Source organism: Solanum stenotomum, chromosome 6, assembly GCF_019186545.1.
Source record: "Solanum stenotomum isolate F172 chromosome 6, ASM1918654v1, whole genome shotgun sequence".
In the NCBI taxonomy this organism is placed as follows: Eukaryota; Viridiplantae; Streptophyta; class Magnoliopsida; order Solanales; family Solanaceae; genus Solanum; species Solanum stenotomum.
The window spans coordinates 59,148,934-59,164,630 of NC_064287.1; the positions used below are offsets into that span (position 1 = coordinate 59,148,934).

General features: G+C 34.7%; 2 protein-coding genes across 2 annotated transcripts; one reads left to right on the plus strand and one right to left on the minus strand.

Annotated features, from left to right (window-relative positions):
* Positions 1-997: 997 nt before the first annotated feature.
* LOC125869064 (peroxisome biogenesis protein 12) lies at positions 998-8,002 on the minus strand. Its single transcript, XM_049549626.1, has 10 exons — positions 7,724-8,002; positions 6,180-6,285; positions 5,639-5,787; positions 4,414-4,663; positions 3,925-4,034; positions 3,212-3,286; positions 2,822-2,908; positions 2,600-2,686; positions 1,771-1,908; positions 998-1,258 (listed from the first exon to the last, which is right to left on the minus strand). Exons 1-10 carry the CDS (start codon positions 7,829-7,831, stop codon positions 1,187-1,189), a joined length of 1,182 nt encoding a protein of 393 aa, XP_049405583.1. The 5' UTR covers positions 7,832-8,002; the 3' UTR covers positions 998-1,186.
* A 1,117-nt stretch (positions 8,003-9,119) lies between these two features.
* On the plus strand, positions 9,120-15,284 carry LOC125868371 (deaminated glutathione amidase, chloroplastic/cytosolic). Its single transcript, XM_049549035.1, has 9 exons — positions 9,120-9,325; positions 10,837-10,973; positions 11,273-11,401; positions 12,310-12,368; positions 13,199-13,311; positions 13,391-13,483; positions 13,793-13,895; positions 14,858-14,940; positions 15,022-15,284. The coding sequence occupies exons 1-9, from the start codon at positions 9,149-9,151 to the stop codon at positions 15,058-15,060; spliced, it is 933 nt and encodes a 310-aa protein (XP_049404992.1). The 5' UTR covers positions 9,120-9,148; the 3' UTR covers positions 15,061-15,284.
* The last annotated feature ends 413 nt before the right edge of the window (positions 15,285-15,697 follow it).

Sequence of the window (15,697 nt, forward strand, 5' to 3'; positions counted from 1 at the left end):
TTAATTATTAGGTAATACTATGTTTTTTTGATTTTATGTGATCATGTTTAAATGAACACACAATTAAAAAGACTATTAACATATAAGTCAAATATATGTAATATCAAAATTTATTTCACATGTCTTTTTATTTACTCTCTCCTTGTATAAAAGAATAAACTTGTATATCAAGTAAAGTACAACGAATAATGTCAAATTGTCAATAGAGATAATATGAGAATATCAATATCAAGTAGTTTTGAAAAGATTAAAAAGTGCAAGTCATGTAATGCATGATAACAGTAAAGACTTTTTTTGTGTGGTATTCATTCTCGTTTGGCTCTTGAAATCATATCCAGTAATGGTTGAAACAATTCGCCAAAACCAACCACTTCACTTGCTTCATTGCCCCCAACCATTTCTCGTACCTCTATTGAAACAAAATAGTTTCATGTTCTCTCATCGATTGATTATTCCTCTCCATTTGTATCTCTTTTTCCAATTTCGATCTCGATTGGGTCACAAGATTGAATGGTCAATTCTACTCCGAACTAAGACTACGACTCATAATAATATTTCCACTTCATGAAGATAAAAAGAGCTTAATTACTTTACACACTCCATCCAACAAGTCTTAAAAGTCTTTTGTTGCCTATCACCAAGGGAAATTTGTGTAATGTTCAATCCTATGTATTCATAAATTGCTATGCATTCTCCACTTTCAGATCTCGCAGAGAGAAACCGTGTTTTTTCCCATGACCTTTCTCATTCACGGAAAGACTACGTATAAAAAGCTTTAAAGGGAAGTAAGAAAAGATAAACTAAATAGCATTTGGTATAAGTCTAGTCAATAGAACTAGAATACACCTAAATACAAGACAAATATACTTCACTGAAAGGCAAATACTACTCGAATTTCAACTCAAACTGAGTCGAGCTACGGTTCCATCAGTAAAATACTTCATGCCATACAAGGGCCAACGAGAACGAGGAACAGTAATTTAGTGTAAACACCAGATGCGAATAAATTATTTTTTTGTGATTATTTGAATTCTAAAGTTTGAACTACAACAATTGTGCAAAAGTAGAATACACTCAACTAATGCCATGATTTGGGCATAGGTAAAAAATGTGTCACTTATAATCTCAATTTAGAGCATATTTTCCTATATTATTCATCCCTTCTGATCCTGGGAAGAAATTAAAATTAAACATCATGAAATAGTCTTCTGATATGATCCACAGTTGCAGGCATCAATGTCACAGGGCATCGCTTATACTGCATAGAAAGAAAATAGAGCATGAATTGACAGTGTAAAAGAATCATCGAATATATTCACGAAGTGTTTAACCTCTACGTATTGACAGTGTAAAAGAATAAGATAACCGTCCATAATAAGTGGAATTAGAGACCAAGAAAATAAGGCACATAACCTGCTACAACGAGTTAAAGTACATTGATAGCGTAACAATTACTTCATGCTAGTATATAAGTTGAATTCGTTTAAGAAAAGAGAAGGAATTAATAATAAGTCTAGACGAATCAGTTCCCCGATTCTACTAAAAGCTAGCAAAAAGGAAAATGTAGTATGTAGTCATGGGAATAGCTCCTTGACTATGATACAATCTAAACATATAACATTTTAAATCCATAGTCCTTGCAGTTTTTTCCAGTTTGCAATTAGCAGGGAAAGAAATCATTGCAATATTAACTATAAAGAAACCAAATTAACATAGAGATAATGATTTAGTTTCCCAGACGAATTCTATCAACTGATTCTAGAATTTCACCTGAGAGACATATCGGAAAACGCAGGAATAGCAGAAGACTAATCCTGAAACTGCCACCACTGAGGGATTTGCACGCTTTTGTGAGCACAAAGGACACAGTGTTCTGTCTGTAGGTAGTGGAATTCCCTCTTTCGCAACCTGCTTAAATGAAAAACATTATACATAAGCATTTAAGCAGGAATACGAGAAAAAACTACTTCATCTATGCATAATGAAACTAGTTTAAGACCAAAACGGAAAGAACTTTCTCCAGATCCACATTTCACCAAGACAGGAAATAGTTTGTCGAAGTTGTTACTTTCCAAAGGAGGCTGACGCTAATTTGCTAGTTGAGGATTTAGACAAATCATGATTTGTCACCATCTTGCCCGCTTCCAATTGGTAATTGGCTCAGATACTGGTATTAATTAATACAAACTATATTAACAATGCCAAAGCAAGAGAGTTTTTATATAAGATAAGAGACTTTATTGGCCAAGTTCAATCATCTTAATGCTCTCCCATCCAGAATGCACAATATATTATAACACATAACTCGTATTCATATTAGATCCTTGACTCCAGCTCCTGTTAGCTGCTTAAATGGATTGGAGTAAATGACAAGTCAGAGATGAGTGGCCACAGATTAAAGTTTCAGAATTATGGTTGAATGGAAAAAGGCAAAAAACATGTATCAGAAGACACTTTCCAGAGCTAAACATCTATTTACAACCAAGTACCAAATGTATTTTCTCACCCAATAAGAACAATGAACAAATAAAAGTGGGACATATTCAAAACAGCAAATTGCAAGACTAGTCTTCTACATCCCAAATGGAAATGTACTCACCTTTGGAGGTGGAGGAGGAGGTGGGGGTGGATAAACAGTCGGAGCTGACATCCTTTCTTCTGCTGACTGGTACCACCACTCCATCATCTGAGTACATTGAAAACAGAAAAGGAAATATAATCATAGCATCGATACATGAGCACAACAAAACTGGAGAAGAAAAATAATATCTCTAGGGAACAATTCAGAAAAGCAGCAGAACTTGAGCTATACAACACTTACTTTAAAGAAAAACACTGCCGCTATTAGGCCAGTTTGAGCATAGTCAAGAACTCCATATGCACAACTTAGTAAAGCACTTTGTACTGCCTGAAATGTTAATGGATTCAAAGAATAAAGGTCAGAATATTGGCTGTGAAGGTAACTTTACATGAGAAAGTATGAAACACTACAGAGACAGTGCACCTCCATTTTTTTGTGGACAAGTACCGGGGACCTCAACTAAGAAGTAAAATTAATACCAAGAAAGAAAAGCAAAAAGGGGATACATATAGTCCCAACTAATATAACATGCTGCTCCAAATACCTTCCCCTTCCCAAAAAAAAAGAAAATAAAAAGGAAGAGGATAAGAATAGAAACACAGAAAAGAGATTTACAGGATGAACACAGACCTTTAGCCAAGGGGGGCCACGAAGTCTCTCTCGTTCACGGCTTCTTATTTTAGAAATCCTAGAAGAAGTATCCATCTACCTTGACATCACATAAAGGAAAATCATAAATAACATATATTTATAAAGAGGAATTACCCAATAAATAAGTTCAATTGGTTAAGAGAGATAGATACAAATCTAAATTGAAACTTTTTAATAAAGACCTAAATTGAAACTTATACCCAGTGATTCAAGGTATATGAAGGGTGTGCCTTAAAGCACTGCTTCCTCAAGAGTACTTTTTTCTTTTATAAGGTAAGCATGAGAATCATAATCAAACCAGAAAAGAACTATAGTTCTCAACTGAATTATCCACAATGTTCAGGTTTCTGAAAGTAACTTTCATGCATCAGAAAATTACATGATCCAATTGATTATTCAGATACAGAGTTTTCACAACGCTTGTAACACATTTAGATGGTCAGACACAGTAAAATTAGGCATCAACATATTGAGTCAACTAACATTGTACCATTAGTTCATTAATCTTTCAGAGTTTCATGCTAGGGTACCTAAAACTTCTTGAAATTTATTCTGATTCACTGGGTACCTTACATGTATTTTTTAATAGTCCAGGCATTACAATTTCTCCAAAGGCTTTGTATTTCTGATATCAACTAATAACACCTTTCAGACCTAGACAGATACTAACATGAAACTATCTGCAGACATACCAGCTCCTGTCCTGTAGCCCGACAAACATGAATGCCAAGAGCATGGAGTCCTAGAGAGTAAAATCCAGTAGCATCCAGCAAATACAGTAGCTGGTAAGCAAATGATAAACCTGCAGGAAAAATACACAAGAAGGTGAACAATGACATCAAGACCTGCTTAAAATCTTCACTAAAGAGGATGGCTTCGCAAATAATGTGTACGATATTTTAATGAGAAATTACTTTATACAGGACTGAGAACTCAAAACAGATAAAGGGGAGACAACATTTTCAGATGAAATTGTTCTGGTTTCACCATGAAGGTTTGGGTCGTCCTGACATTGGACAGGTGGTAAGGCCATTTAGAGGCGGCATGAGAGATTAATACATGACCAGAATGAGCAGGATTACCTACTTCATCTCATTTCAAATAGTGAAACAGAATGAACAGTACACACAAAAAACAGGAGCATAGTCATAATCACAAGTCAGAAACTACTCTATATATACCTTCATTTCCAGCATGTATCCATGGGTAGCAAGCAGCTACAATCTTACGGATTTTCTTTCTCAAACGATCTCTAACTGATTCTTCTGTATCTGAACTGCTTGTTGAAACTATGGAGTTTCCACCTCCATCAAAATAGTCAGTGTCACCAAATCTCTCATCCTCAGTGCCCCATAAACTAGCTTGAAGAGCAGCCTCTCTTTCTTTATTGTAGATTGAATGCAGTTTTGATCTGAGATATGGCAATATAACCTAAAGAAGCACATCAACATTATGTCATTGCATTTAGCAAAAGCAGTACAACTTAACGGCAAAACTTGATTCAAGCAATCATTTTTGAAGTCTCAGCTTTACACATATACTAGATGCTATATAGCCTTAGTCATGGAAACAGTTAGAAGATCAGAAAGGAAGCCAGATGACTTCCAATTCCAGGTTTTTTATTCCATTATATTATATGTTCCCGAAGATGGGAGTACAGTAGGTTTCTGCAACAGATGGCAAGGGGACAATTTCTATGCAACGAAGGTAACAAGTAACAACTGTATTTTATAACAAAAATCAAACCTGTCAGAAATCTTCTATGCAACATTTAGAAACATCTTCAACATTTCTACTGAAAAACTTACAGAAATGTACAGGTAGTAGGGAAAATTGATTCTAGGATTTCAATCTTAGAAGGTTTACAAGGCTGGGAGGTGTGGGAAAGTCTAAGTATACAGGTCCAACATATTGACAAGATGAGTGTTCCCATATGATAGATGTGCTGTCAATACAAGATTAGATAAGATTAAAAATGACCACATTTGGCAGAAGGTCCAAGTAGCACACATCAATGATAAAATGAGAGGTCACTTGATATGGTTTGCTCATGTCCGGACGTCAACCTCAAGAAGTACAAGTCCGTAGGTGTGGAACCGTAGTGAATGAAGGTGTTAAAAGGGAAGAGGTGGCCTAAAATCACATGGGAAGAAGTTGTTTCTAAAAACCTTCAAAGCTTTGGAATCCAATGCAGTCCTATCGAAAGATAGGGAATAGTGGAGGGAAAAATCTATTTAGGTAATAAAAATTAGTTAGGAATATGTTTTTGTCATCCGGTATGTTTACTTTTGGATCCTATGTTTCCCAAGATCTTTCTGTCCTATCAGATATTTATATGCCAATAGAAAGTATAACAGCTTAATTCCCTGGGGATCAATAAGTGAGTATTCAAGTGTAAGAGATTACCAGAAACACAACTGAAAGAACTTTTTGGCGCTTCTCCAACCCAGTGTGATTAATTTCTTCTCTGGCGTCTGGACCTTTGTTGTCACCCTTAACTTTTATCTTAACTGCCCTTCTTCGCAGGCCATATAAAGACTCAGCAAAAGACCCATCTGAGAAAAAGTAAAAAAGGAATGAATTTGCTAAAACTAAAGCAAATAATTAGCTCAGCCTTTAACCAGAAACTGCAATAGTACCAGAGAATTCACACATGAATGGATGAAAACGAAAATACTAGTCGTAGACCCAATAACAGATACTCAGCATTACTCTTTGGAAGAGTCAAAAACTACAGTCTTTTTATGCATTTCAAAAATAAGTTCTAACATGAAAAATGTGACTTCAGTATTTTTATACAGTTTGTCCATTACTAATCATTATGTTAGAAAAAGAAAATATTCAGAACAACGTCTGAGTACTGCCTAAACTTAGATCATTTGAGTCGCATACAGCGACCAGTCATTCTTTATGGTATGAAGGAGTATTTGGAAAGATAAATAAGCACCTGTAGTTCGTAAGCTATGTGTTTCAAGAACTAGCGTAAGCAAAGCAAAGCACTCATCCTCATAATCTAGTATTTTGTGGATGAAAGGTCTTCTTAAAGCTAAAACCTGCAAGCAAGCAAGCAGCGATTAACACTAGCCATCACACATCACATAACTACAGTTAAACAATAACAACAGCAACAAACAACAATGATGCCTCCTTTCCAAACTAATTGGAGTCCAAAATATAAATGCTCTATATCCATTGTGTGTTGTTTCATTCCAATACTAGTAATTTGTCTTTTAAGATATATCTGTTAAGCACAACTCTACAACAATTATAACAACTATACTTTGTTTTCAAACCAGTTGAATTACCCTAGATCCTCAATATTAGTTACCCTCCACTTTGACCCACTTCATTTCAATGTTAATAATTGTATTTTATGACACATCTAATAAGCACAGCTACACAACAATAAAATCCACCCCTCAATTCCAAATAGTTGAATTCCATTATATTAATCATCAATATCTCAGTACACTCCTCCTGGACCCGTTTCTTTCTAATACTAATAATTTATGTTTATACTAATTTGACCTCAGGAACAACCTCCCTATACCACAAAGGTAGGGGTATGGTCTGCTTACATCCTACCCTACCTGACCCCAGTGGGATTACAGTGGGTATGTTGTTGTTTATACTAATAATCTGTCGTTTAAGACACTTCTAATAGTACAGCTAAAACAATAATCAAATCCACCCCACAATTCCAAATTAGTCCACTATACAAATCCTCGATACCCATTATATTCCACTTGGACCCGTTTCATTCTAATACTAATATATCATCTTTTAAGACAAATCCACTAAATACAGTTGCACAGCTACAATCGTAATAACTATGCCTCGATCTCAAACTAGTTGAATTATGCTAAATCCTTAATATTAATCACGACTCATTCATTGCAACACTAATAATTGTATTGTAAGAAACAACCACCCCTCAATCCTAAACTAGTTGAATTCCACCATACAAATCCTCAATACCCATTACACCCCACTTGGACCCATTTCATCCCAATACTAATTTATTTATTTTTATAACCATGGTTTCTGCCTAGCTTGCACACACATAAACTAATGCTAGACGGTATTAAACCACAGGACAGAGAAAAAAGAGCAGCTTTTTAGGTTCTCCCATTGTAGGATCAAAAATAATAATCGAAAACGAAATAGAAGCAAATGCCTGATTCGCCAAAGTACTCCACGTGATACCTGTCACCTCCAACCAACAACATGTAACAGGTAACTCCATCCACACCAAGGCTAGAACAAATAGGAAAAAATCACCTATAGTGTTTTGTCTTTTTATCATAAATACAAATGGGAATCATAGTATCTCAGTTGATTGGCTCGGTAAGGGTTCGATTCACCACAGTACAATCCACTCCCCCAATTTCCCCTACCCCAATTTTTTTTTTACAAAATACTGAAACAGTGGATAAATTGATATGAAATTAGAAAACCCATTTGGGTAAATGAGTAAAGAGAGCAACTTACACCAAGGGAATAACTTAAAGCAGCTCTAAGACTAGAAGGTAACTGTTGTGCAGCAGCCATTTCAAAGAAAGTAGGACGAGTCCCTTGTCCTCCTACTTGAAACAACATCTCTCTGTACAACAAAAAACTCTTCTTCTCTCAACTGATTATCTGCTTCTGCTTCTCCGATTGTCTTCTCATACGCTTCTCAGTGATAATTGAGATGTTTTGGGAAGAGGAAGATGATAAAGAACAGTTTTTTTTCTTCTCTTTCTTCTTGTTTTTGTTCATTCTTTTTGTTTTCTTTATTTTAGGGACACTAGTTCTTTTGTTGTTGCATACTCCACCATCTATTTTTCGGAGATTTGATTTTGTAGTCCATTATAAATTTTATTTTTATTTTTATATATTAAAAAAAAAAACTTTTTTCAATATATAAGTGATCGTAAAAGGAAAAGAAAAGTTGGTATTCCAAAGTTAGCATAAAATAAGACTGTATTTAATGAATATAATGAAAAAAAATCGATTACAAATGGTTGAGTAATGCGTAGGAACTTGTTTTTGATATTACTTAATACCCTATGGATTGAGGAGCAAAAGGAGAAATCTCTTAAGGAGGGACTCGTGTTTGATTAGTTAGTTGGAGAGACAAATACTTATCAAGACGATAATAAGTGTTTTGGTCGAAAAGGATGAATAACTTAATTGGATTGGGATATGATTCACTCTTATAGGTTGTAATAATGAGAAATTTCTTATTACGGGAGAAAGCCTTGTGAAATTTAAAACGATCTAAATTAGGAAAATGAGTAATTGACACGAGCAGAAACATTAGAAAAAAGAAAACTTGAATACATTGATATAATATAACAACATACTTCAAAACATGTAATCTGATTCGATAGATATTCGCGTATAAATAATAATTTAACAATTGCATAACAATTTACTTTTGGTAAATTATTTGGACCCATATCTCCTGAATGATCATCATATGACCACACATTTAAAACAATATCATTAAGTAGATTATCTCTCCTTTTTCATACCATAGTCGAGAGGGATTACGTATCCACAAAAGAGGGAGTATGAGTCTTTGCTCAATTTTTAATTCAAATGTTGCTCAAACGTCACTATATTATATATTGTGTTAAGTATATATTTTTTTACTAAATAAATATTTTTTTATGACAATAATTGCGACTATATAGGGCAATCAATCAGAAATAATTTCTAGAGATATTTTCTATCTTTAGGAATTTAAACAAGCAAATTCAATCATTCAAACGTGAAAAATTTGATCAAATATATTTTTACGAGTTTACTAAATATATCTAATTCTTTTTGGGACTAAGATGAAAAATAAAATACATTTGGTACTAAAGAAACATGAAATAAAACTTTATGGTATTAATGTGATGAATTTTTTCCAAAGTTCACATAGTGATGAATTTTTGTTTGAATACACAATTGAGCTTCCCTTATAAGTTCGCCGTGGTTTCTGCTTCCACCGGCGCCGGAAAATCCATACCTATGGCCAACTCCGTCAGAATCGCCGCCGCTCAGATGACCTCCGTCAATAACCTCGCGGTTAATTTCGCTACTTGTTCTCGCCTCGTTAAGGTACCTCCGATGTCCATAGTGTACTTTGTAATTTTGATATACACATGTTGCGTATTCATTAGTTTACATTGATAGTTAGCTAAAAAGTACAGAAATTTTGGATTATTTACAGTTACCATGAATAGATGATCCATTATAAAATTTGAAAAACGGTTCGTGAAGCTGGATTTGGAGGAGCTGAAAATTTTAGCTAATTTTCAGTTTGATTTATATTCATACTCAGGGAAGGTTTAATTTTAGTGATCAAGCTTGTTAGAAGTAGCTAATAGAGGAAAAGGATTTGGGGATGTTGGTCAACATGGTTGACTTGCTGTCTTACTTCATTCTCATAAGGCTAGTGATATTCTAGAGCAATTATTTCATGAAGAGACACATTCGATGTTAGGATTTGCGAAACAATTTTTGTGAAGCTGGCTTTGTAGGAGCTTAACTTGGAGCTAATTTTCAGTTTGATTTATATTCGAACTTAGGGAAGGTTTTGTTTTGTTGTTGATCTAGTTTGTTAGAAGTAATTCACAGAGGAAAATGATTTGGGGATGTTGTTCAACATGGTTGACTTGCTGTCTTACTTCATTCTCACAAGGCTAGTGATATTCTAGAGAAATTATTTCATGAAGCGACTTGTTCGATCTTAGGATTTGCGAAACGGTTTCCGTGGAGCTGGATTTGTAGGGGCTTAATTTGGTGATGATTTTTGGGATTACTTATATCTAAAGTTGCAAAAGTTTGTTAGAATTAGATTATGGAGCAAACTGATTTGGCAATGTTGGTCTAAGATGGTCGACTTTCTTTTTTGCTTGATTCTTATAAGCTAGTGATGTTGTAGGAGCAACTTTTCTCTTTCCAGAGCAACTCACGCTTCATGAATCACATACATAATACGTTAATCAATGTATCAAATCTGCTTCAATCCCAAATCATTTTGGGTCATCTATTTGAAAAGGAAAAAACAGAATTTTCTTCCTTTTTTCTTCGAATAGAAGAAATGTAGAAAAGAAAATGAAATCTGATTTTGCTGTGGGATTGTCCAGAAAAAAGCTGGTTATTTATTGTACAGGCTGGGAAAAAGGCTGTGAACATTGCCATTTTTTCAACTTATGAACTATAGTTTCTTGAAATGTAAAATTGTTCCTTCATATGTGCATGAGTTCCCAATAATTGAAAACTTCAACCACTCTAGTCATTGAGTTGGTGCAATGAAACTACCTGCAAGCCGGTAGTCTAAATTGGATTGCAGTAATTGCTATGGTAAAGTAAAATCTCTCACATGATCCAATACGGACTGATTCATGTGAACAGTATCCTTATCAGCTCCGACGAATTATGGCGGGTTGTGGGAATATATCTTAACATTGCTTAAGTTTTTATCTTTTATAATATTTCATATTTTGCACACTGTTATGAGTAAATGAAGTCAGCGACATACTTGTCCTTCTGAAATGTTCTCAATAATTAATGTTGATTGGTACTGATATTTGCACTATTTTGCTACATCATATTTTCTATCCCAGGAAGCAGCTTCAGCAGGGGCAAAATTGCTATGTTTTCCTGAAAATTTCTCTTTTGTGGGAGACCTAGAGGGAGAGAGTCTTAAAATTGCTGAGCCCCTAGATGGACCTATTATGAAAGGCTACTGCTCTCTTGCAAGGTGTGACCATGAGAGAGAAGTTGGCTTTCTCTCCATCTAATGCACATTATCCTGTTTTTAGAAGCGCTAATATGTGTTATCCTAACAACTTGTTCTCTCATTATTCGACATTGTTCAATGCTTTATGACTATGTGACAACATACTGGCTTACTTTTAACAATCTATTACTCCCTTTTATGTTTGACTTTTACTGTCTTTCTCTCTTTTTCTCTTCTTGATAGCTAGTCAGTGATTCCTGAACTTGAAGTGAGTGTTAGTGGATTCAGTCAAATGACATCTTTTCTGCCATTAATGGCAGGGAATCAAATATTTGGTTGTCTCTAGGAGGATTCCAAGAAAAAGGGAGTGACGATGCACACTTGTGCAACACTCATGTTCTCATTGATGATAATGGAAATATTAGGAGCACATACAGTAAGATGCATCTGTAAGACTCTTAAACTTGACTTTGTTAGACGTTAGACTAAGATTGTCATACTTAAGTTGTTTAGTACTTTCATACTGTTAGTAATAAAAAACATTGTTCTTCAGTTTTGGTCAGTAATCATTACCATGGGTTTCTAATGTATGGTGGTAATATTTTTGAAATGTTAAGACATATCAAGTGAAGTAGTATGAGTGGTAGAGAATTAATAGGTGCTTGTATAAGTTGTATGAGTTTTGGTTTAGTATCCAGGCAACTCTAGAACACGTTCAAGAGCTACATGTCTTATGCCATATTCTATGAGCGTTGAACAATCTACTACTCTATTAAAAATACCAGATATCATGGTCATTTGGTTTTTAAGAGAAGTGAAATCCTTGCAAAATGAATGCATTACACCATCATTTTCTAGATGGCTCTGCGAATAAAGAATACTAACGCGCATAGCCTCATAGAGTCGGATAGGATATCTGAGAACTATTTTACTTTACATTTCCTTATTGCTTTATAGATTATTCTTTATTGCTTTATAAAACATTGATTTGAAATGGAATTTGTGTTTATATATGCATATTGTTATCCGCTAAACAGTAAAGACCACTTATAATGCATTTGTTATGTAAAACATTTGACAAATTATTTAGACGACAAATTTGTCTCGAATTTTTAGACAAGGGATGATAGACAAGTCAGATGGATATATTTTCTAAGTGGTTAACAATTTTAAAAAGATGTAAACTTAATGACCAGGAAGGGCTTTGCAGGCCATGATTTCTTTTTAAGTCCAATTGCGTTAGGTTTGCTTTCCAGAATTTTAATGTATGAGGCACTGAGAACAATCTGAACACAAGATGACCCCTTGCACTTCCATCTACCTAAAACGCTAATTGTGGTTTATGCTTTATTTATAGATTTGACGTGGATGTTCCTGGAGGTGCAGTTTATAAAGAGAGCAGTTTCACTGAAGCTGGTAGGAAACACAATAACCAAGCTAACATTTATTTCCCTTAGACAATATCTGGACGTAGCTTCTTGAAAGTTGTTTCCTTGTAATAGTTAGTTTAGTAAGTTTTAGATTGAACAGTATGCAATAAAGATATGTGATTTTACCATTAAAATTAGCAGAATTTTTTGACATGTCAGTATAAGTGGTCCAAGTTGAAACATCAACTATCTTAAATTTATACTGTAGCATTTTCCTTGTCCAATTCCATACATAAAGTAAAATGGAATTGTATTGTATCTTTACTTTTTTGGTGTAAACAACTTCATATAGAAGATGTCGATCGGATTGTAGATTTGATAGGAACCTTATAATTGCTCTCTTTTGGAGGTGGCCAGCATACCCTTAATGCTGATGAATAGAATTTACCAATTTTATTTTATTTTTAAAAAAAATCCTTGTCTTTGTTGAAACATAATTGAGAAAATAAAGTGTGTTCTCTTTAATTGCTTAACCTTTTAGCATTATTAAAAAAGAAACTTGACCTTTTAAAAGAAATGGCCACACACTTATACCTGAAAGCAGAGACCCTGAGTTTGAGTATCGCCACCACCCATTATCAAAAAAAAATTCAACGTGCTTGGCATGTTAGGGGGCGTGTTGATACATAATTAAGAAAATAAATGTACTCTCTCTAGTAGCTCTTAGATGAGATGGCCACACAATTAATCAGTCTTGAGAGTTGTTTGGCACTGGTACGTTCTAGTGGTTCTTTTTTTTAATTAATCATGTCTAGAATTTAATAATCAGCAAAATTAACTTCTTTTTCCTTATGAATTCCTTGACTAATCTCATAGGAAAGGATATTGTTGTGGTGGACAGCCCCTTCGGTCGTTTAGGTGTCACCGTTTGTTACGATTTAAGATTCCCTGAGTTGTATCAACAACTGAGGTTCAATCATAATGCACAGGTATTATGGATTCCCCTCTTGTTTCTCTTTCTCCAAAAGCAAATTATAAGTTAGTGAAAATACATTCCTGTGGTTTCAGGTTTTGTTAGTGCCTGCCGCTTTCACAATGGTAACTGGTCAGGCACATTGGGAGATTCTTCTTCGTGCTCGTGCAATCGAAACACAGTGTTATGTATGGCAACTATCTGTTTTATTTCAACTCTGACCTGTTTCTTTTAACATGATTTGGTTATTCATGATGCTTTTCTAGATTAGAACTGCAAAAAATTAGTTGTACAGTCTTAAATTTCATGGAATCAACAATATATTCTGTTTGTTTTGTGCAACCATAAAATTTCTCTCCCCGGTTAATGATTTAAGCTTCCATGTTGCTGGTGAAATCTAGCTCAATTATGGTTTCTGGTGAAATCAACTCAATTATGTTCTGCACTTTTCCCATTGTGTCCCTTGTGGATAATTATGCTAAACCCCCTCTTAACAGGTCATAGCTGCCGCTCAAGCAGGGAAGCATAATGACAAAAGGGAAAGTTATGGAGATACTTTAATTATTGATCCATGGGGAACAATAGTTGGTCGGTTGTCAGGTAATTTAATTCCATATTTAGGCATTGTGCTGCTATGGAAACCAGTATCTGATTTTTTACAGATTGTTTTGGCTTCACCACTTGGATTTATTTTGAAAATTTGTATATTCGTGGACCATTTCTTTTAGATAGACAGTTCAAGTATTTTCTTAACATTGTTATCTGTGATAGGAATAACACCTATAACATGTAATTTTGGAATTTATTCTTCTTTGCTCTTGCCCCCACTCCTCTTTTCCCTTTATTTTAATACATAGGAGGAGATGATTAAAATGTGGGAATCGAACTCTCACCAACAAGGTGGAAGTTCAACTAATCGACCTTCTGAACTACTAAGATTCCCTCTCCTCTTCAAACACTATCTTTTCTCTTTTTTCTCTGTTATGTCAAGCTCTTAGTGCACATGATTACCAGTTCTGGAAGTCTAATGGAATTGCGTGGAAGCCTCATTAAGTTTTTCGCTTCAATAGCAAAATTTGGTGTGACGAAGCTTTGCTTAGCTTAGGAACAACATTCATGATTAATTTCTCTCAAGTATTCACATAAAACGCTACTATACATGAACTCCGATGGCCACTATCCTTTTGGCTGACAATGGAGTGTGAAATTAATTCCTGGATTTGTTTCCACTTAAAAGGGTCTTATATGAGGAATGACGGACAACGCACTGGAATTAGATTACCAAGTTCTTTTTGTTGAGTAGACTTCTCAATTTTGTATACTTCGATTGTGGTTCCCACATATCCACCTTAGTATTTAAAAAAGGAAAACATCTTTTTTTCCTTTTCATGGTGATATAGACATTAATCAGCTTCGTTCTTTCTTTAGTGACATGCTTTTAGTGTTGCATGTTCAGTCTAGAAAAACCATAGAACTTTTCTGTTTACGCATTTGTTCATAACGGCCAGATAATCAAGTGTTCTCCAATGACAAATTCATTTGTCTTCTTGTTTCTGCTTCAGATCGGTCGTCTACAGGTATTACTGTTGCAGATATTGACTTCTCATTAATAGATTCAGTCCGAGCAAAGATGCCAGTGTCTAAGGTAAGAGAAGTCTGCAAATGTATATCAGAGATTGAGATTTGTTGTTCTTCATTTTATCACGTAGCATTGAATCTTTTTCAGCACCGCAAGCCTGCTGAGTTCTGGAATCGGTCTGTATGAGTTAGCGGGTATGTCATTCAGTAGCTGTTATATCAACCAAACGTTGCTGCCAAACATTGGTCTGTTCGTATATATGCTGCTTAAAGGGGGAATTGATCATGTGGTTGTTATCATATTTACATATACATTTGACATAATATCCCTTGTCTATCAGTACAAGCTACTGATACTGAATTTTCTCATGTCTGCATTATGAATAAAAGCTATCCATCTTTTTCATGTTATCTTCATGCTCGCTATAAGGCGCACCGTGGAATTCGTGCTCCCAAGTACTCAAGGTGAAAAGGAAAAGAAATAGTGATAATGCAATTATGCTAGTACAAAGAGGCACCTAAGGGTGGCCTAGTAGTCTATGAAGAGGATTATGAATTGAGGTTTCTAGTTTAAACCCCAAAACAAATGCAAAAAAAACACTTAAATTCTTCATATCTGTTCAAGTCTTGGTGAACAGACAGTACATGTATTAGTGGAAAAGTAGTTACCCGGTGAAATTAGTCGAGATAAAGTTGGTGAACAAAAGATGCATGTTAACATTTGTCAAACTATAATTTATACATTTGATAAACCTTGGACATGAGCAAATATCAATAATTTTCCCCTCATGTCAAATATATGGAACTTTTTCTTTCTTTCAATC

Excerpts from the sequence above, each read along its gene's own strand:
- LOC125869064 (XM_049549626.1), bottom strand. The coding sequence starts at position 7,831 with ATGTTGTTTCAAGTAGGAGGACAAGGGACTCGTCCTACTTTCTTTGAA. Across the intron at positions 4,035-4,413 it reads GATACATGCTGGAAATGAAG|GTTTATCATTTGCTTACCAG; the intron begins GTATATATAGAG and ends TTTTTCCTGCAG. Across the intron at positions 2,687-2,821 it reads CGGCAGTGTTTTTCTTTAAA|ATGATGGAGTGGTGGTACCA; the intron begins GTAAGTGTTGTA and ends CAATGTACTCAG.
- LOC125868371 (XM_049549035.1), top strand. The coding sequence starts at position 9,149 with ATGAATTTTTGTTTGAATACACAATTGAGCTTCCCTTATAAGTTCGCC. Across the intron at positions 13,484-13,792 it reads CAATCGAAACACAGTGTTAT|GTCATAGCTGCCGCTCAAGC; the intron begins GTATGGCAACTA and ends CCCTCTTAACAG. Across the intron at positions 14,941-15,021 it reads CAAAGATGCCAGTGTCTAAG|CACCGCAAGCCTGCTGAGTT; the intron begins GTAAGAGAAGTC and ends AATCTTTTTCAG.